The 22620-nt window shown below is 43.7% G+C and overlaps 1 protein-coding gene and 1 long non-coding RNA gene across 2 annotated transcripts in view; both read left to right on the top strand.

Annotated features, from left to right (window-relative positions):
• LOC306978672 overlaps positions 1-22620 on the top strand; it is a 247139-nt gene that overhangs the window by 32208 nt on the left and 192311 nt on the right. The gene's annotated exons all lie outside the window — the stretch shown is intronic.
• Positions 1-22620, top strand: part of pgs1 (phosphatidylglycerophosphate synthase 1) — a 46515-nt gene that overhangs the window by 21340 nt on the left and 2555 nt on the right. The window contains exons 3-9 of the mRNA XM_079577194.1: positions 958-1035; positions 6240-6339; positions 6431-6620; positions 8054-8232; positions 15409-15608; positions 18176-18467; positions 21937-22085. Of these exons, the coding sequence (XP_079433320.1) occupies positions 958-1035; positions 6240-6339; positions 6431-6620; positions 8054-8232; positions 15409-15608; positions 18176-18467; positions 21937-22085 (1188 nt within the window). The remainder of the gene's footprint in view (positions 1-957; positions 1036-6239; positions 6340-6430; positions 6621-8053; positions 8233-15408; positions 15609-18175; positions 18468-21936; positions 22086-22620) is intronic.

Below are 22620 nucleotides of genomic sequence, written 5' to 3'. Positions count from 1 at the left end.
AAAATGGAACATATCGTGTTTGGTGTATATTAAACTCGTGCGTGACGACAATTTGGACCCGAAGTGACACCTTTCTGAGTGACAGGGGGAGGAAAATACTTAATTATAACATTTTTAAACTCTGTATAGTCCCTTTAAGTTATTGCAATATCGCAATCCTCTCTAAATGTGGTCAAAACCAAAGAAATGTTTGATCCAAAAGGCCTTGTAGCTCATGAACCTGTGCAGATAAATGGCCGGGCGATCGAACAGGTGGAGACTTGTCAATATTCGGGGGTCTGTGTTGACAATCGTATGAAATGGAACATGGCAGATGGTAGAGCGGGTCATCTCATGATCGGAAGGTCGAACCCACCTCCTGAATGTGCACACTGTCGTTGTGTCCTTGGGCAAGACACTTCACCCACGTTGCCCCCAGGGTCTCCGCACACTGGTGCATGAATGAGAGTGTGAATGGGTGAGTGGATCCTGGCTGTAAAGCGCTTTGAGTGCCTACTTTAGGTGGAAAAGCTGAGACCATTTACCATCAGGCTGATATATGGGTATTTCACATTATCGGCCGATGTAATGCGGATAAAAGACCTATATCTCCGTTCAGGTTTGAATGTGAGCCTTGGGTTCACGATCTACTGAAGGAGAAAACACATTTGCACTGCAAGGGAAATGAAAAGATCAGGTATAGAGTCTTTTAAAGGAACCATGGCCAAAGTTAAGGTCTGAATTGTCATTAAAAAGCATTACATTTGAGTAAAGTCGGTACTATGTGCACAATCTTTAGCTCAAAGTTTCCTTTTGGGTCCCCTTTGTTCATCCATGGAAGTTTGGAAATCTTAAATGAAATATGAATACAGATATATATATTTTTTTATGTTTCTGGCATAAAAATGACAGTATTTGTGTTTTGAAGTGGCGTTTAAAAGCCTTACATTTGTAGCATTACATTTGTGTGTTTTTCAGGCGCGGATCAGGACGGCCCAGAAGAGGGTGGTGATGGCGTCTCTTTACCTCGGGACGGGGGAGCTGGAGCAGGAGCTGGTGAGAACAGAATCCACTTGTTTGACTTTTACAGTTACGGACAAACTGTGCTTTTCCAGGCCAAGTACAATTAAAGTTTTGACTGGTTTGAAACGTATTCCCTGAGTTTATGAATTAGGAGCTGTTTAACTGGTTAAAGCAGCGGTTCTCAATAGGGAAAATTAGTCGTTTAGTCGACTTATTGGTCGATGCCATCGTGGTCGACCAAGACACTTAAACGCACCGTCAGCTTGAAGCTTGAAAAAGTAGATTTTGCATAATACCCCCCCTTTAAAATCCAGGAAATGCAAATGAAAAGCTCCAATTTGCATTGGTGAAATATGACAAGAAGGTGACGCCCTGACTAAGTCGTTCTCCTTTGAGACTTTTATGCACGAGTTTTTGTTCCATGGTTCTGTTCAGAAACCATGTGCAGGTGCTCGTTGTATAATTAGAATATCATGAAAAAGGGGATATACGTCTGTAATTTAGCTTAAACTGTGAAACTAATATATGATATAGACTCATATATAGACTCATATATAGACTCAGTCGACAGTTCGTGTCCTTGGGCAACACACTTCACAGCAGTGGTTTCGCTCGGGCTAATTTCTCTGTTTTTTTGATGGACAGGGTCATTATTGCATTTTCTGGGTGTTTATAATTGTCATTTATGTTAAATTTATGTCCAAATCTGAGATTGCAGCATAAATGGAGCTACAGATGCTTGTCATATAATTAGAATATCATGATATCGTGAAACTAATATATGATATGGACTCATTACATGCAAAGTGAGATATGTAGAGCCTTTTTTTGTTATCATTTTGATTTATTATTGCTCAGCTTGTAAAAACTCAGAAAATTAGAAGGCTCTACATATCTCACTTTGCATGTAATGAGTCCATATCATATATTAGTTTCACAGTTTAAGTTCAATTACAGACGTATATGCACTTTTTCATGATAATCTAATTATATGACGAGCACCTGTAGCTCCACTTTATTTATTTATTGCTGGGTTGCAGGTGACATCACAGCATTCTAAAGGCCTATACTATTATATAGAGGAAAAGATATTTTATTTTTTCTTGTACTGAGAGATCATGGACCCAGTGACTGATATTATTGATCATTTTTCTAATTCATACATTTTCTTTTTAGATATGACAGTGTGAAAGTGTAATGCTGTTAATAGGAAAAACTGGCTCCTGCCTCCGCTGGGTCCGATGACATCATCACATTGTAGGACCTGCAACCCAGCAATTGACCTTTATTTAACCAGGATAGTCCCACTGAGATTAAGAATCTCTTTTTCAGGGGAGTCCTGGTCTTAGAGGGGAATCAATTAATCCCGCAATCGCAGATTTGGACATAAATTCAACATAAATGATAATTATAATGACAGAATCTTTATGACTCTGTTCGTCAAAATCACAGAGAAATGATCCCGAGCGAAACCACTGCTGTCAAGTGTCTTGCCCAAGGACTCGAACTGTCGACTTTCTGATCCGTGGACAAACCCTCTTAACCCCTGAGCCACTGTCGGGTGAAGTTTTTGTGCCCGTCGAACACATTTCCCTTCCAAACTGCCCGAGCAAAGTTTTTCACTCATTTACGTCAAACCCACATTAATCATCCCCCTCGGCCTCGGCAGGTGAGAACAAAAAAAATCTGTAAAATCCCGCCTGAAACAACACGGCGACCCTGCCAGAAACACTGAGTCACCGCTCTGTTCCCAAACAAACTTCACTGTGGTCAAAGCGGCGTCCAGAGCTGGCCTTAAACGCTGCCCTCTGCTCCCCCAGCCTCCAGAAGCCCAGCATAACAAGCCCCAAACCTCACACTCAGCCGTTCCTGCTGTTTTCCTACCAAGACGAATGAGCGAAAAGCGCCCGCAGGACTTCGCCGCGCTTAATTACACCTACAAACCCGGCGGATGATGGATCACCTGATTTATAAAGTCAACACGGCTCGGATCGGGCCTGTTTTGGAGCCGAATGTCCTGAAACGGGATACTTTAATATGCGTTTGGAGCGGAGAGGGAAGCAGGTGTGCGGCTAAAGCGCTACGTGCTAACTCGCCGGCGCTCGAGACGAGGTTCGGCCAAAAACAACATGGCGGATTCACGCTGACGCTCGCGGGGCCTGATCGAAGAACACCTGGGCACAGCCGCGTCGGCACATAGTTTGGAGTTTGACCGCACATTTGCAAATCCAGACCAGAGGAATTTTTGTTCCCCGGCAACAATACGGCGAAAAGAGAAGCAGTTTTCACACTTGACACTTGTGAACGGGCCAATAGCAGTTTGTCAAACGTCCTTAGTTTCAGTTATTCAGCTGCATAAATGCACTCTCTGAATCACAAGCTGCAAAATCTGCCTCATATTTACATGAAAGAACCTGCTGTAAAGATGTTATAATTAGCTTCAGCTTAAAGGAACAGGCCCCCGTTCTTCCATACTGAGAGATGTTCTTACCTGAGCTTAGACGAGTTGATGTGTACCTGTCTGGTCCTTGTGTGTGCCCTCAGTCACACACAAAGACCAAAGATGTTGTTAGCATTTGGCCTCTCCCAGTATATTCCTATAACTCCAAACAGGGGTGAAGTTGGAAGCGACCACACTCTTCCACGGGCACAAAGACCATACAGCTCCTTCAGAGGAGACAGTAGAGGAGCAGCTCCTTCAGAGGAGACAGTAGAGGAGCAGCTCCTTCAGTGGAGACAGTAGAGGAGCAGCTCCTTCAGTGGAGACAGTAGAGGAGCAGCTCCTTCAGTGGAGACAGTAGAGGAGCAGCTCCTTCAGTGGAGACAGTAGAGGAGCAGCTCCTTCAGTGGAGACAGTAGAGGAGCAGCTCCTTCAGAGGGGACAGTAGAGGAGCAACTCCTTCAGAGGAGACAGTAGAGGAGCAGCTCCTTCAGAGGAGACATTAGAGGAGCAGCTCCTTCAGAGGAGACATTAGAGGAGCAGCTCCTTCAGAGGGGACAGTAGAGGAGCAGCTCCTTCAGAGGAGACAGTAGAGGAGCAGCTCCTTCAGAGGAGACAGTAGAGGAGCAGCTCCTTCAGTGGAGACATTAGGGGAGCAGCTCCTTCAGAGGGGACATTAGAGGAGCAGCTCCTTCAGTGGAGACATTAGAGGAGCAGCTCCTTCAGTGGGGACATTAGAGGAGCAGCTCCTTCAGAGGAGACAGTAGAGGAGCAGCTCCTTCAGTGGAGACATTAGAGGAGCAGCTCCTTCAGAGGAGACAGTAGAGGAGCAGCTCCTTCAGTGGGGACATTAGAGGAGCAGCTCCTTCAGAGGGGACATTAGAGGAGCAGCTCCTTCAGAGGAGACAGTAGAGGAGCAGCTCCTTCAGTGGAGACATTAGGGGAGCAGCTCCTTCAGTGGAGACATTAGAGGAGCAGCTCCTTCAGAGGAGACAGTAGAGGAGCAGCTCCTTCAGAGGAGACATTAGAGGAGCAGCTCCTTCAGAGGGGACATTAGAGGAGCAGCTCCTTCAGAGGAGACATTAGAGGAGCAGCTCCTTCAGAGGGGACATTAGAGGAGCAGCTCCTTCAGAGGAGACATTAGAGGAGCAGCTCCTTCAGAGGGGACATTAGAGGAGCAGCTCCTTCAGAGGAGACATTAGAGGAGCAGCTCCTTCAGAGGAGACATTAGAGGAGCAGCTCCTTCAGAGGAGACATTAGAGGAGCAGCTCCTTCAGAGGGGACATTAGAGGAGCAGCTCCTTCAGAGGAGACATTAGAGGAGCAGCTCCTTCAGAGGAGACATTAGAGGAGCAGCTCCTTCAGAGGAGACATTAGAGGAGCAGCTCCTTCAGAGGAGACAGTAGAGGAGCAGCTCCTTCAGTGGAGACATTAGGGGAGCAGCTCCTTCAGAGGAGACAGTAGAGGAGCAGCTCCTTCAGAGGAGACATTAGAGGAGCAGCTCCTTCAGAGGGGACATTAGAGGAGCAGCTCCTTCAGAGGAGACAGTAGAGGAGCAGCTCCTTCAGTGGAGACATTAGAGGAGCAGCTCCTTCAGAGGAGACAGTAGAGGAGCAGCTCCTTCAGAGGAGACAGTAGAGGAGCAGCTCCTTCAGAGGAGACAGTAGAGGAGCAGCTCCTTCAGAGGAGACATTAGAGGAGCAGCTCCTTCAGAGGAGACATTAGAGGAGCAGCTCCTTCAGGTCCATGAATATGGCTCGGTCAGTGCTGTGGCCACGTCCACTTCTCAGTCTCTCTCAGCCTTCACTAAAGCTCCAGTGTCTGAGTGTAAAACGCAGACTTCGCAGGCGGGGTCTTTTCAGTGGACTTCAGCGCTTTGTAGTAAAATACACACGAGCACCTGTCACTGCCTTTGCCAAAAGCCTCTCACGAGCCTGGACGGGGAAATGAGCATAAAGAGGCCGACATCGTGGACTCTCAGAGCGGAGGATGATCATTAATGCTCCTCTATCATATCAGCTATGCTTTATTTTGTGCCCAGACAACATGGGAGCCGTGCGCACGAGCGCAGCTTGGAGGGATCCGTGCCTGTAGAGACAGAGAACGAGAGAGGGATGAAATGCCGCCGGTCCCCTCTCTCGGTGTCAGAGGAGGAAATAGTTACTTGTTGTGGAGTTTGGGCTGGTCTAATCGGGCAGAAAGCGCAAAAGTAACACTGCGCAAATGACTGATCTTTGCCCAATTTGTAGTGGTTATACAGTAATTCTGCAGGCCTTCTCGTGGTTATACGGCGTATACCTGCGTATCACGTAGACGACACCACATCTATGTCTGGGGGGCACAAGCATCTTGGGGGACGGGCACGGCCCCCTATGGCCCGCCCATAGCGACGGGTATGCGTTAGAGGAGCATGTCCTTCAGAAGAGACAGTAGAGGAGCAGCTCCTCTTTTTTTTATAATCACTTACTCGCTGTATATAAGATACCTATAATTACTGTTGCTTGATTGCACATTTCTGTCTTTTTTGTCCCCCCTTCTCCTAGGTGTTTGAGAACTGATGGAACAATTGAATTACTCCACTGTGAGATTTTATTTTATTTGACAGGGACAGGAGCATTAATCAGCATATGAAAAGATGCTTTGTACCAGACTTTAGCTGTTAGAGCTAATTTCCATCTGCAGTCCCCGAGACAGACAATTACAAAATCAATCAAGATCAATAAAGTCTTTTCTCAAACCTAAAGGCCATGTTTCTGTTTAAAAATGTGTATTGTATGAGTAATATTGTGTGTTTGCAGGTGGACTGTATGGAGGAGGCTCTGGAGCGCTCTCAGGAGAACAGTCCGTGCTCAAAGCTCAAAGTCTCCATGTTGCTGGACTACACACGAGGGTCCAGAGGTGGGTTTGCTTCTGCAGACGCCGTCTCCTAAAGATAGTTTAACTGTATCTCCTCCACCGTGGCTCACGTCTCCTCTCGGTGTCTCCTCAGGCTCGGTGAACTCGCGGACCATGCTGCTGCCGCTGCTGAAGCGCTTCTCGTCCCAGATGAGGGTGTCTCTGTACCACACTCCGGACCTGAGGGGGCTCCTGCGGCTCCTGGTCCCTCAGCGCTTCAACGAGACCATCGGAGTCCAGCACATCAAGGTCTACCTGTTCGACGACACGCTCATCATCAGCGGGTACGGCCTCTTCAAATTTGTTACAAGAGGAAGATGAAATGATCTCCCCATAAGGCATAAAGTTACAGAAAAAAAGGTTTGAGACAGAGACAAGAAAAAGAAACAAAAATAGAACAGAGTGAGAGAAAAGGTCAGTTTAGAGAAGCACCGGTGAAGAATCACCAAACAAAAGGGTGGATCAGTCATCCTTTGCACTTATTGCAACCACTGAAACCAGGAACATTTAAACAAAGATTCAATTAATTTCCAACCAATACTGAAGGAAAACGTAACTGCTTTATGGATAATAGGTGTGTAAACATTTGGCTCGTGACGAGGGCCCGACCGATATGGATTTTCCGGGTCCGATACCGATATGAAGGGTTGGCATGGCCGATATAAAGGCCAATATTTTAAGTAATTTAATTTGATGTTGTTTTTTTTAAATCTCTCAGCCTAAAGTTAAAGGGATATTTCAGGATTTTTGACATAGGGCCTCATTTCCTAGTTATCCAGAGTGTTGCTGATTTCTGGAGATATTTTTTTTTGTAATTTATGCAGTTCTTATGTTTGAAGAGGCAAAAAAGCCTGATCGGGCCACCCCTAAAAATAGGTGTACAGACAATTTTCACCGCGATGTTTCTCCGCTCCCCTGAAGCCTAGGAAGTTGTGGGAAGGCCAATAGCCGACATTGAAAATACTCTATAATCGGCCAGCGGATATAGGTGGGGCCCTACTCATGTCCTAAGCATCTCTGAAGATCATTGAAGACCTGCAAGACAAGCCAGGAAGAATGTGCCAAAAATCCTAGAATTCCTAGACGTAGAATCAAAAGACTTTTCTCCTATATGTCCTCAATTTTCCCAATTTTTTCCTTGATTATTTTTCTTTTTTTTTTCCAATTTACACCCATTTATCTCCTATGTTCCCATATTATATCCATTGTACCCCTCCTGGAACCGCCACCTTAACGTGGTGAAGGGGTTTGAGCTCCTGAATGATCCTGGAGCTCTGATTTCGGGGGCTTCATGTCCCTGGTAGGGTCTCCCATGACAAACAGGTCCTAAGTGACGGGTTAGACAAAGAGCGGTTCAGAAGCTCCTTATGAGAGACCAACAGGCCCGGTTAGAATCATGAGGCCGTCCTTCTGTGGGCCCACCACCTGCAGGAGGAGCCATAAGGGGCTGGTGCAATGTGATTTGGACAAGTGGAAGAAGATGGATGGATGGTATCCATTGTATGTATCCATCCATTTTTCCACGCTCAATTCTTGAGAAAGACACCATATTGTGGCATATCTTCCAAACATCAGTTTCAATTTTCCTTTGTATATTCATATTCTTATCTAAATATGCCCTGGTTTTCATGGAGGCTTTAAGAAGCTTAAGTCTGACCTGCTGCTCCCTGTTTACGTCCACTCGCCCCATGTTTGTGCTTCTCCTGTTCCTCTGCAGGGCCAACCTGAGCGAGTCGTACTTCACCAACAGACAGGACCGGTACGTGCTGCTGGAGAACTGCTCGGAGGTGGCCGACTTCTTCTCTGATCTGGTGGAGGCCGTGGGCGACGTGTCTCTGCAGCTTCAGCCCGACGACAAAGTCTCTATGGTGGACGGCATGGTGCACCCGTACAAAGGTCAGTTCACCGGGTTCCTACGCGTCAGTGACCGCGGTTTTGTAGCGAGTTCTGTGATGGTCTCAGAGTCTGTGAAGAGACTATTGTGGAGCAGAAGCTTCATGAAGCCCAAGAACACACCAGGGAGGTCCGGGAGAAAGTTATTGAGAAGTGTAAAGGTGAATTCAAGTTTTTTCCTTATTCAGCTGCAGCGTCTTAACCTCTTTACCCCCACCTGAACCGAGCATTTTCTCCAGTTTGGCTTTACCCCAATGTGAAAGCTTTAAAGCGTCCTCGAAAAAAAGAGGATGAAAATGCATCAAAAATGGAACAAAAAAGCCACACAAATGAAACAAAGAAGTGACAAAAATGTGATGAAAACACGGCATTAAAGGGGGGCTAATATGCAAAATCGTCTTTTTCAAGCTTTCCATCATGTTATTATGTCATTCCCTCATTAAAAACATGCCTGAAGTGTTGCCTTGGCACATTCACGTATTTTTTGAGTCATCTGTAAAAACTCTGATGGCGGCCATTTTAGGGATAGGTTTGCCTGAGTCCTCCTAGGAACGCCCCCACCTCCTGGAGACGCCTCCGAGCTTTCGTCACCAGCCGAGTAACCAACCACTGCTCCTCAGCAGAACCCCCTCCCCACTGATGCCACAGACAGCGTGTGGAGGGGGCGTGTCGGAAAGGCTCAGAGGTTCTTAACCTCTTAACTCCCGCCTGAACCGAGAGGATCTTTTTCCTCACGTCATCAGATTTTTTTTCCATCATTTTTTTTGTTGGGCATTCAACTCATTTTTGCAACGTTTTTTGTCATTTTTTTGTCAATTTTTTATCACATTTTTGTCATTTTTGGTCACTTTTTTTTGTCACATTTTTGTAATTTTTTTTGTAATTTCTTGTCATATTTTTATAATTTTTTCATCAATTTTGTGTCATTTTTTTGGTACATTTTGGTCACTTTCTGTCACATTTTTGTAATTTTTTCGTCAATTTTTCATCACTTTTTTGTCACATTTCCATCATTGTTTTCGTCTCAGTTTTGTTGCTATTTTCACAACTTTTTTCCCCAGAAGCTTTTGGACTGGGGTAAAGCCAAACTGGAGAAAATGTGCTCGGTTCAGGTGGGAGTTAAGGGGTTAAAGAGACAGAGGCCTATTTCAAGACATTCACTACAGCCATTTTGAGAGAGCAACTTTATACAAGGCAGTTATTCTAATTTACTGCATTTACAGACCAACAGAAGGTTTGGTCATCGTTGTAGCGTGATATAGACTGGTGCTATGTGACTGAAAAAAGCACAATACCCCCTCTTTAAAGCACCGGTACCGAAAAGCAGGTATCGTTAAGTAGTGGTATCGAAATGAAGCGGCACCCAGCCCTACCCTCCCCTTTCGAGAAGCTTTTAGATTCGGGTGAAGCTGAACTGGAGAAACCGGGAGGTAAAACTGTAGCTACATACAGTAAACGTCTGCATCTTATTCTTATTCTGATTAAAGCCTCTGTATCATTCTCTATCCTTTTCCAAGACCTGCCAGTCTCTTCTCCGTCCAGGAAACTGCTCCGTCTTCTCCCTGATTGATCTGAATTGAAAACTTAATAGCGCGGAGACGTCGGCGATACAATTTAAACTTCTCCGCAGCCCGGTGAGAAGTCCGACCCCGAGAGTTACCGTAACGTCCGTGCCCTGCAGCCGCTGCCCGGAGGTGCGTTCGAGTGCGCGGACGAGTGCAGGAAAAGGGGGCCGCTGTTTTAGACCTGCGCCAGGAATAGGCCTCTGATGTCAGGGTTTCAGGAAGAACGCGCTGACATCATCCACAGACGGAGGAGGGAGTTTATGAGCAGCGGGAAACGGCTGAGTCGGCTGTTTGGGAACCAGATTCTCCCTGATGTCGTTCTGCTCTGATGTGTGACGATAAAGAGCAGGAATTTAAATCGCCCTCAGTCATTTATTACAGTTTCTCTCGCTTCCATGGCAGGTTCAAGAGCATCGTGTTCTGCAGAGTTTGACCCCACACGAGAGATCAGGGTTTCTGGTTTTAAAATACATTTACTCGACAACAGTGTTCCTCAAACTTTTTCAGCCCAAGGACCACTTTATCTTCCATTTTTTTTTTCTGAGGACCACCTAACAGAATCCCACTCTAACACGACACCTACAAACAACAAAATCAGAAAGATAGATTTATGTTTAACATGTTTCCAGTCAAAAACTAATTATTCAAACACAAATGCAATGATTTGATTAGAAAATCTTGTATGAATTTCATTTCATTTGAAAAAGTAAAGCTGCAGTTAAATATGAACAACAAACAGCACAAAAACTGCAATTATACATAGTGTAGCAGCCTATAGGTCCCACTTAATGTCATTCTAAAGAGCCAATAGTTCCAAACTGAGGTGGGTAAAGAAAGTCTATGGTTGTAACTATGGAATAAAATGCTAAAAAAAAATGTTCCCCTTAAAGGGATATTTCAGGATTTTTGACATAGGGCCTCATTTCCTAGTTAACCAGAGTGTTGCTGATTTCTGGAGATATTTTTTTTCTAATTCATGCAGTTCTTATGTTTGAAGAGTTTCGTGGCGCTAGGCTAATGCAAGGCTAGTGCATTTCTATGGTATCAGCTAGCCTGCATTAAAACAGTCTGAGCACCTGAGGCAAATCACTTCTAACACCAGACTAACCATATAAATGTCTGTGTCCATAGAATCATGTTTCATAACTGACCTTGCATCACATGAATGATGGCAGACACGGCGGCGCAGCGGTTAGTGCTCGTGCCTCTCAGCTCGAAGGTCCCGGGTTCGATTCCCACCTGGACGGGGCCTTTCTGTGTGGAGTTTTCATATTCTCCCCGTGTCTGTGTAGGTTAGTGGTAGGTTATAAAAAACATGTGCAATAGGTGAATCCTCCAGCCAGGTGTTTCTGACCACCACATCATGGAGACGGGTCCCCGAGCGCCGGCACTGCTCCTATAGGTCGCCCCATGCGATACTGAGGATGGGTCAAATGCAGAGAACTCATTTCTGTACAGAGATTTCTGTACAGAGATTTCTGTACAGAGATTTCTGTACAGAGATTAATACAGTATCAGATTTAGATTTAGAATGATCGCATTTTGAGGGACTATTTTCTTGCAGATCACTCCGCCGCTGTGTAGCTTATACAACCACGAAGCTGATGCTGCTCAAATATAAGGTATTTTATATGCAAAATGGTTACAATTACTCTATGGACATTTATATGGTTAGTCTGGTGTTATAAGTGATTTGCCTCAGGTGCTCTGTGGAGCGGGTCAGACTGTTTTTAATGCAGGCTAGCTGATACCATAGAAATGCACTAGCCTTGCATTAGCCTAGCACCACGAAACTCTTCAAACATAAGAACTGCATTAATTACAAAAAAGCTATGTCCAGAAATCAGCAACACTCTGGATAACAATGAGGCCCTATGTCAAAAATCCTGAAATATCCCTTTAATGTCCAATATCAATGAAGTGTTATTTATCCGGATCGACTTCATAATCAGTTCTGTTTTGCACACATACAAATAATATGACTAGCGTGTCTTAGGATTAGAGAGCAGAGGTAAACTCGCGCACAGACGCACCATGTGGACAATAGGAGACATTGAGCTCCACAAAAGCGTTCTCTGGATCACAAGCAACAAAACGCTGCTTATTTCATGCCGATGCGCCACATATTTACGTCAAGAACCTGCTGTAAAGATGACAGAATGAGTCGTGGACCAGACTTTAAGAATTACTACTCCACAACAACAAAAAGTCAGGTCCTTTTAGAGATTAAAGTACTTTTGGTGTTGCTTTCACTTAAAGCCCTAAAAGTACCTGATTTCTTTTCACTTGGCTTTTTCACTTCCTTTTGTTTTGTGAGAATCAGATTCAGTTTATTACCTTTTGTCAGATCGTTTCCACAAACTAGGTGTTTTCTTCGGCTCAATCGTGCCACATCAAACATAAAACTTGGTAGAGATAATAAACTATAAAACTATAAAGCTATAAAACTTTAAGACTACAAGGACTTGAAAAAAGGCTGTTCAAACAATTATAAAGCAGTTTTATTGTGAGCTGGAAGGTGACTTTTTATTTGCATTACTGTAACAGTGACCTTGAAACGAGTGAGGAAGAATCTTTTATTTGATATTGCATTTTAAAAGCAACAAAGTAGAGGCCGACCGATATAACGAGTATTTTACAATATCTACTATCGGCCGATATCATTCAGATTAAAGGATAATATAAGAGACTTCCCGTTTATGTGTTGGTAAAAGCTCCGTCACTGAGAGCTGGTGTTTTATGTTCAGACTTTTGCTGATATTCAGATAAGAGATGGAGACTTACCATTTATTGTTTTGGAATCATTGGGAATCATTTAGTGATTTAACCTCTTAACTCCCGCCTGAACCGAGAGGATCTTTTTCCTCACGTCAGCAGATTTTTTTCCCATCATTTTTTTGTTGGGTATTCAACTCATTTTTGTAAGTTTTTTGTGACTTTTTTGTCATTTTTTCGTCAATTTTTTTTATCACATTTTTTGTCATTTTTTGTCAAATTTTTGTCATTTTTTTGTCAAATTTTTGTCATTTTTTCGTCAGTTTTTTATCAATTTTTTGGGGTTTTTTTGTCAAATTTTTGTCATTTTTTGTCATATTTTTGTCATTTTTTTGTCAAATTTTTATCACATTTTTGTCATTTTTTCGTCCATTTTTTGTGACATTTTTGTGACATTTTTGCTACTTTTTCATCAATTTTTCATCACTTTTTTGTCAATGTTTTCTTACTTTTTTGTCACATTTCCATCATTGTTTTTGTCTCAGTTTTGTTGCTATTTTCACAACTTTTTTCCAGAAGCTTTTGGACTGGGGTAAAGCCAAACTGGAGAAAATGTGCTCGGTTCAGGTGGGAGTTAAGGGGTTAAAGGGTCGAGATGCAAGTTGGCCATTTTACACTCACTACTGCCACCTCAGGTCATGTGTGTAACTGCAGTTTCTAGCTAGCTAGCCTGCATTAAAAACAGTGTGACCCGCTCCACAGTGCACCTGAGGCAAATCACTTATAACACCAGACTAACCATATAAATGTCTGTGTCCATAGAATATTTTTAACCATTTTGGATTTACAATACCTTGTATTTGAGCAGCATCAGCTTCGTGGTTGTATAAGCTACGCAGCGGCGGAGTGATCTGCTAGAAAATAGTCCCTCAAAATGCGATCATTCATATGATGGAAGGTCAGTTGTATTCCAAACATGATTCTATGGACACAGACATTTATATGGTTAGTCTGATGTTATAAGTGATTTGCCTCAGGTGCTCTGTGGAGCGGGTCACACTGTTTTTAATGCAGGCTAGCTGATACCATAGACATGCGCTAGCCTTGCACAAGCCTAGCACCACGAAACTCTTCAAATATAAGAACTGCATGAATTACAAAAAAAATATCTCCAGAAATCAACAACACTCTGGATAACTAGGAAATGAGGCCTTATGTAAAAAATCCTGAAATATCCCTTTAACACGATTCCTTTTTACTTCCTCTATCTTCGCTGGATGTTTTGGTGAATGGTCGCCAACAGCTGATGCATCCAGGCCTCTAACTCGGTTTTATAAAATGATAGATCTGTTACAGCAGGAGAAGCAATGCCCTGTTTATGAACATTGTTTTTGCCGATCATAGGATTCTTATAATTTGTTTAAAACATAAAATACCGACCACGGCCCCGGATGTGACGACATCGCGATGGCTCGTATCCACAGTGTTCTGTATATACACTATTTACAAAGGTGTGAAGTTGCCATATTCCCACCAACACCATAGAATTGTGAGCAGCATAGTTAGCCGACACACAGTACTCTGAAGCAGTGATGTGAACATTTGTCCCACGTCAGGAGCAGCAGAGGTCACAGACTTTCATTTCAAATCAAATCAAATGGTCTCAAATCAGATTCTTCATTTAGTCCCTTTGGAGCTGGAGTTTCCAGGGTTTGCATCCAAAAGGCTTCTCTTTTAAGCACTAATGTGTTTACCGTAAATGCTCTAATACAGGCCGGGGACTTTATTTACTCAAGGGCATCTCGGACCAGGCCTTTATTGGAACCAGGCCACAATTAGAGACAGGCCTTTATTTCTATTTGAGCAAAACGGACGACCAGGAAAATGAAGAAAAACGGGATTTGTGTCCATTTGCACCTAAAATATTAGGTTAATTCATTAATTAACATTACAAACCCTCTCCCAGCGGCTGGAACATTGACGCCTTTTATTTTGTCGGGACAACAGGAATTGTTTCGTTGCTGTTAGCGGAGCTTTGACGTCAATGTCACTGCAGGTTTCTGTTTCGTTTTTACTGCGGACCGGATTATTTGTTGTTATCTTGTGTAAAAGGCGAGTTTAGACGGAGCGTTTGTGTTTGTGATCGATCATGAGACTGACCCGAGAGAAGACGAGACGCTCGCGCTGATGGGAGGAGTTATTTTGAGGCGTGGGACTGACCTGCACACGGAGCAGCTGGACGTGCTTTGAAGACGCGATGGAGACTTTATTAAAACCCTGGAGGGTCACACAACATTTGTTGCCCTGTTTCCAAATATCGTCACAGGAGGTTTGAAAAGTGTTTAAATCTGTGTCAAAGTTACGCTCGGATCAGCTCCTCCGCAGCGTCCCCCTCGGCCCGGGTTCCCGTTTGTTTACTTCCTGTTTTTTATTTACACGAGTATGAGACAAAAGCCCCGGCCTGTTTTAGAGACCGGCTTTAATTTGCCTCCGCTAGCTGCGAACCCGGCCTCTGTTAGAGACCCGGCCTCTGTCGGAGACCCGGCCTCTATTAGAGACCCGGCCCCTGTTCGAGACCCAACCTCTGTTAGAGACCCGGCCTCTGTCAGAGACCCGGCCTCTGTCAGAGACCCGGCCTCTGTTAGAGACCCGGTAATGGAATACAGGCCAGTATTAGAGAATTTACGGTACGTCTCACCTGTTCGATTCCCGATGTGTCTGAAATTACCTTCCAAAAGCGAAACACCCGCCGTTTAAATGTTTTGACCCTGGGAAAAGTCTTCTCGGGGTCACGCCCTGAGCGTTTGGAAACTGCTGCACGAAACCGTCCTTCCTGGATGTTCCTTCTAATTGAATGTGTGTTTTGGACTGAACTGTTTTCCTGTGTTTTCTCGCGCAGGAAACAGGCAGGACTTCTCGACAGCGGCGCGCAGCAGGATCATGGAGGTGATGTACGCGGCGCAGCTCCGGCAGCAGCTGCAGGAGGACGGGGAGGACCGGGAGGAGGAGGAGGAGGACGGGGAGCAGGAGGACACGTGGGTGTTCCCTCTGGTGCAGATGAAGCCTCTGGGAATCAGTCTGGACGAACTGGTCACACGGGTGAGACGGTCACACTGAGGCTCCTGCTTTAATTAGATTTAACTCATTATTTGCTCTGAGCACACAGCGCAGTAGGATATGATGGAAGAGTCGCTGAACCGTAGTCACATCCGTATCTTTAATTAATATTTTGTTTGTAATACATACAAGACAAAGACCGTCAGAAGTGGAGACTGTCCTGGAAAGTAAACACTGGCGGGAAATATCAGAGCTGAGGCTTCCCGTTATTATTTTGACACTTGTCCCATGGGTCGGCGTCTGTGAGTGCCGGGACCCGTGAATGCAGGACAGACCAGACCCAGAGCGAGTGCGGGACAATGGATGCAAATTAGCCCATGGTGGTCATTCACGTGAACTGTACCGACCAAATCAACCAATAGGGGGAAAAAAATAAATAAAAAATGACAGGTAAAGGGACTATACAGCAGAGGTGGAAGACTCGAGTCGGGACTTGAGACTTACTTGACCAAAGCTCCAAAAAAACTTGACTTGGGACTTGCTGTTTGTGACTTGAGACTTAAAGGGATATTTCAGGATTTTTGACATCCCTTTAACTTGGACTTGAGGACAGTGACTCTCAATGACTCGCTGTGACTTATAGTTATCATCATTATAGTTTTTATCTATCATCTATGTTTACATATGGTAATTAGCCACATGCTTTTTTTGGTTTCCCGACACAGGCGTTTAATCAATATAGTGGGAAAAGGCGGGAGGAAATGTGACGTGTTTCTTTGGATGAATTAAAACTTGGACAACTTACACATTTATTAAGGACAGGGAGACGTTTGAAACAATGGACTGAAGCTTTAGCGCAGACAGGAGCCTCCAGATGTGTAAGAGCTGGATTAATAACAGAAATCTTGGGGCTTTTCTGTGTTTAGGGCATTCACACAGAGTTTACAGCATTTAGAGCGGGACTGAAGACTGTGCGGAATCTACTTTGAGCAGGGGCGAATCCGAGTATACAGGGGCTGAGGCATTACAGGGGACACTGACAAAAAACTGCCAGAAACTAACAAAAATGAAAGTCTTTTTTTATATTTATCTTTCAGACTGCAGGGAAAAGCAGCTCATGTTTAAAAGACTCTGTTTCCATTTTTTCAAGTATGCCCCCCAGGCCCCCCTTCCTTAAAATGCAGTAAGCTTTATACATGGACTGGAGCATTTAAAGTATATATATTTTAAATTTTGGAGCGATTTGAATATTAATTAGACTTCCAAAAAAAGGTTTTATTTTAGCCTACATTTTTGATATTTTTAAATAGATTAACCTCTTAACTCCCACCTGAACGGATCACATTTTCTCCAGTTTGGCGTTACCCCAATCAAAAAGCTTCTTGGGAAAAAAGCACCAAAACAGCCACAAGGAAATGACAAAAATGTGACAAAAAGTCAACCAACAAGTGACTAAACATTTTTAAAAATGTGAGGAAAAATTCAACAAAAATTTGACAAAAACTCAACCAAAAAGTGACAAAAATTCAGCAAAGATGTGACAGAAAGTCAACCAGTAAGTGACCAAAAATTAAAAAAAAAATTTGAGAAAAAAGAAAAACATAAAAGGTGACACAACACAGCAACAACGCGAGGAAACAGATACGTTTTGCGGGTCTCTAACACAGGCAAGGCAAGTTTATTTTTAGAGCACAATTCATACACAAGGCAATTCAAAGTGCTTCACAGTTGCATAAATACAAGAAAGGAAATAGAATCAATAAAAACATCAACATAAAATTAATCAATTATAGTAAAAGGCAAAAGTGCAGATAAAATACTTTCAGTTATATGCTCGGGTAAAAAGAACTGTTTTCAGCCTGGATTTGAACATTGTCAGAGTTGAGGCCTTCATGAAGACTGTTCCCGATTTTAGCTTTAGCCTCACCGTGTTTAGTCCTGACTCTTGGAACCACCAGGAGGCCCCTCCCTGAAGTTCTCAGGGCCCGAGATGGTTCATACGGCTGTAACATGTCAGAGATGTACTTTGGTGCTAAACCATGAAAAGACTTGTAACAAGCAGAGCTGTTTTGAAGTCTATTCTCTAGGCCTATAGCCAAAGAGGACAGCATGCATTTGGTTTAGGCGGGTGGTAATAGATTAAACACATTTTGAAAAGAAGAATTAGGCTCAACTCTGACGTTTGTGACTTGAGATGACTTGACGTGACCCCATGACCGATTGACTTGGACTTGACTTGAGACTTGCATTCAGTGACTTGCTCCCACCTCTGCTATACAGAGTTTAAAAATGTTAAAATTAAGTAAAATTAAAATTAAGTTTCCTCCCCCTACATGTTCAGCCATGCCCTAATGTGTAGCATGAGCTCAGACCTGTTCACCACAACTGCCTCTAAAATCCTGCACTGTCAAAAAGGTGTTAATTCGGGTCTGAAGTGCCGTCATGCATGAGCTTAATATAGAGACTGCAGTTACACGTATGACCTGAGGTGGCAGTAGTGAGCATAAAATGACCAACTTGCATCTAGTCTCTTTAAGTAACAATAGAAAGCATCTTTTACTATAAGTGTAGATGTGTTGAAGTCGGCCTGTCTCTCTGTCGCCCCCCAGAGGCTGCTGACGGACGCGGGCCCCGACTCCACGGTCTTCCTCACCTCGGGATACTTCAACCTCACGCGCGCCTACATGCAGCTGGTGCTCGGGGCCGGGGCGCGGTACCGCATCCTCACCGCGTCCCCCGAGGTCAACGGCTTCTTCGGGGCCAAAGGCGTGGCCGGCGCGATCCCGGCGGCCTACATCCACATCGCCAAGCAGTTCTACGACAAGGTGCTGCGGCTCGGGCAGGAGGAGCGCGTCCACCTGCACGAGTACAGCCGCGACAAGTGGACCTTTCACGCCAAAGGTTTGAGCATTTCCATTTCATAGTCCCTCTGGGGGTAATACCAGTGTTAAAGGGATGATTGGGGGGTCTTTCATCTCCCCCTGGTGTCTCTTGCCAGAAAACCACCCTTGCAACTTTCCCTGTTCCGACCCGGAGGCCCAATACACACTTATAGAATCACAAAGAAGAAGCTAACTGTGGGCTAGTGTCACTTAAACAGTATTTACAGCCACGTTTGAGTGAAAAAATGATCTCCATTGTGTAATTGGATGTACAATATCCCTTTTCTGTCGGCGTAGTCTTTACTCTCTCTTAATGAGTAACAAAACACAACATGCTACGACACCTGCAGTGGCGCTTATGGCCTCTAGGGGCATGAATTACTCTGTTCTGCTTTAATATTCGGGGCATCCCTAACCAAAAACATGTGAATTGGACTTAAAAATGGGCAAAAATTATATTAGTCTTGTTGTGCTTCCAATTCAGTCATATTTAAAGTCTTGTTTTAACACACAATAAAAATTTATTTTGTTACGTTTTGTTACATTTTGTTGTTCAGCCAAAGTTTCAAATAGATATCTCTACATTTCCTTATTCAGCTGTAGTGTCTCGTCTTCAAGGGATATTTCAGGATTTTTGACATAGGGCTTCATTTCCTAATTATCCAGAGTGTTGCTGATTTCTGGAGATATTTTTTTGTAATTCATGCAGTTCTTATATTTGAAGAGTTTTGTGGCGCTAGGCTAATGCAAGGCTAGTGCATGTCTATGGTATCAGCTAGCCTGCATTAAAAACAGTGTGACCCGCTCCACAGAGCACCTGAGGCAAATCACTTATAACACCAGACTAACCATATAAATGTCTGTGTCGATAGAATAATGTTTGGAATATAACTGACCTTGCATCACATGAATGATCGCATTTTGAGGGACTATTTTCTAGCAGATCACTCCGCCGCTGCGTAGCTTATACAACCACGAAGCTGATGCTGCTCAAATATAAGGTCTTTTAAATGCAAAATGGTTAAAACTATTCTCTGGACACAGACATTTATATGGTTAGTCTGGTGTTATAAGTGATTTGCCTCAGGTGCTCTGTGGATAACAAGGAAATGAGGCCCTATGTCAAAAATCCTGAAATATCCCTCTAATGGAGCAAACTGTTGAAATAGTTGTATAAATATATCGCAGTATTCAAGATGGTTAGTCGATACTGTATTGCAATTTTTTTCTCATGTCGTGCAGTTGGGTTGATAATACAAAGCGAAATGATTTATTTTTGTTCTTTAAAAAGGCAACAATGTGGAAAATTGCTTCTTTATGGAGAAAATCCTCAAAATATTGCGATTTGAACTGTTTGCCTCCCAGACTTTCCTCTTTATCTGACAGTCACACCATCATTTCTCTGTTACCAAATCCTGCCCCAGTGACCTAGAACTTCGCCGTCCTTCACTTCGCATGTTACGCTCCAAAACCGCGCCGTCCGCACCTTGTGATTAGCGCGTATTAAATGTCGAGCTCTTCCTGTAAAAGTCTATTATTACGTTTCTCTGTGAACCTCTGCGGTGGCGGAAACACGCGGCGTGACTCATTCGTGCTGCGCTCCGGGGCACGGAGACCTTCGCACTTCTGGACCCACTTTGGGGATTTCTGGCTCTCTCGGGTCAGACGCTGCGTACGTGTGGTCACAGACGCCGAGCTTCGCAGATTTGACCGGGTTGTGATGTTGCGGAGGGGGGTTTCTCGGCAGAAAGGGGGTTTGGTTTTTTTTGGTTAAATTCTAGTGTAATGTTTGTGAGGTCAAATTCTAGTGTAATGTATGAATTACTGACTCCAGGAAATGAACAAGTAGATTTCTTTCCCACCTGGACGGGGCCTTTCAGTGTGGAGTTTGCATGTTCTCCCCGTTTCAGCGTAGTCTGTTTTTTTTTTACCACTAAAAACATGTACAATAGTGGATTTGTGGCCAAACCGCCTTAGCTCTGCCCAATCCTGTCAGACCTTGGAAGCTAAGCAGGGAAGGGCCTGGCAGGACTTGGATGGGAGACCGTTTGGGAAACACCAGGAAGCCTGAGTGAATGGAGTGTGTGATGGCGCAGACTGGTTGCCTCACTTCCGTCAGTCTACCCCAGGGCAGCTGTGGCTACAATAGTAGCTTACCACCACCGAGTATGGAGTGAATGAATAGTGCAATGTAAAGTGTCTTTGAGTGTCCAGAAAAGCGCTATATAAAACCAATGCATTATTATTATTATTACTCCAAAAATGTTGTTGCCAATAACAACCTTGCAGCCCAAAAAAAATCAAATTAACAAACTTTACAAGTGCATTTTCTCTGCATTACCCTAATTGTATAACTGTTAAAAGCTTATTTGAAAGCTAAGACATACATAACTGATCCAAACTTTTTTTTGTCGCCCCAGGTTGTCACATTTTATAAGCGTTTTTTTTTGTCTTCATGTTTCTGTCACTTCTTTGTCACATTTTTGTTGTGTTTTTGTCACTTTTTAACATTGTGTTTATGTCGCTCTTTTGGCACTTTGTCACACACAAGAAGCGTTTAGATTTGGGCAATGCCGATCTTGGTTCAGGTGGGGGTTAAGAAGAGATATATATATAAAAAAAAAAGGAAAGAATTCCACACGTGTCCAGCAGAGGGCACTGACATAATAAGAGATCAGGATATAAACAACACATTACAGCCATGTGTGAAATGGTTTGTGATTTTTAAACAGGTGGACAATTAACTCTTTAGGTCAGGGGTGCCCAAAGTGGGGCTTTTGCTTGTGTATGATTAATACTATCTCTCTTCTCATTCATTCTCAATGGTAAATATGGATGCAGTACCCTCTTTGGCCACGAGCGTCAAATTGGGGGCGCTGTTTCACTCCTTTAGCAAAATGAAGGAATCACTGGTGGTGTCTTAGTGTTTATCACAGAGCGTTTTAGCGTCAACTTTCCCAGTTTTCTAACCTTTATTGCAAAGGTTGTTGACATGTACATGTTAAAAATGTACTTATAAAATAATTTATGCTGAACTGACATTTTCAAAATGATCTAAAATCACATTTTCTTTGAGTTAACAAATGAATGATTTAAAGTCACTGTAGATACAGGTGTTGTTTACATTTTGCACTATATTGCTGCAATAGTTGATTTTGTTCTACTAAAACTAGGCTTTTGAGTTAACATTTATATTAATGTTGCATGGTATTTGCATAGATAGAATCAAATGCAAATGTATAGGCTACCGAAAAAGAAAATAAAGTAACTTATTATTTGCAGTTATAAGTGTTTCACACTTGACATCGCCGTGTATGGCCAATGACTCACAAGTACTTTTTCATTTTGGCCTCAGAGACAAAAAGTTTGGGCACCCCTGCTTTAGGTAAAAGGAAATTATTCGTGTAAGAATATTTGGATCACTCTGCTGTGGTGGTGATGTTTTCATGTCTTTATCACTAACATGTCCATGTGCTGTGTGTGTTCAGGCCTGTGGTATTACCTGAGCGGACAGCCCCGCCCCTGCCTCACTCTGATTGGCTCTCCAAACTTCGGCTACCGCTCCGTTCACAGAGACCTGGAGGCGCAGATCGCCATCGTCACGGACAACGAGGAGCTCCAGACGCAGCTGCTGGAGGTGAGCTCAGAAACGATCACGGGAGACGAGGTCCATGTCCTCCTCATTCATCTACGTGAGGTTTAGCTCCACAGGTCGAGCGCGGGGCTCATAACCACGGGTCTGTGAGATCAATCCTCTCACTGGGAAGAACATAGATCAGCATCTATGGTATGACTGATTTTATAGAGGGCCGGTCTTCACCCAAAAGTCCCGGGGTCGATTTTTTTTCTGCAAGTCCAGCCCTGGCCAGAGTAACAACTCATTTGAAAGCTAAGACCTACAAAACTCATCTGAACAGATCTTTTCCCTCACACAGTTTTGTCACTTTTTCATCACTTTGTCGTCATGTTTTTGTCAATCTTTTATTGCATTTTCATCTTCGTTTTCGTCTCATTTTTGTCGCTATTATGACACTTTGTTCAAGAAGCATTTAGATTTGGGTAAAGCCAAACTGGAGGAAATGTGCTCCGTTTAGGCGGAAGTTAATCCTCCAGCAGGTGTTTCTGACCATCAGCCTGGCTCCACGCCCTGGGGCAGACTGACCATTTACCAC

This window comes from Gobius niger (genome assembly GCF_951799975.1).
Source record: "Gobius niger genome assembly, chromosome: 19".
In the NCBI taxonomy this organism is placed as follows: Eukaryota; Metazoa; Chordata; class Actinopteri; order Gobiiformes; family Gobiidae; genus Gobius; species Gobius niger.
Note: the sequence above shows the minus strand (reverse complement) of the source record. Positions and strands in the feature narration are given on the sequence as shown.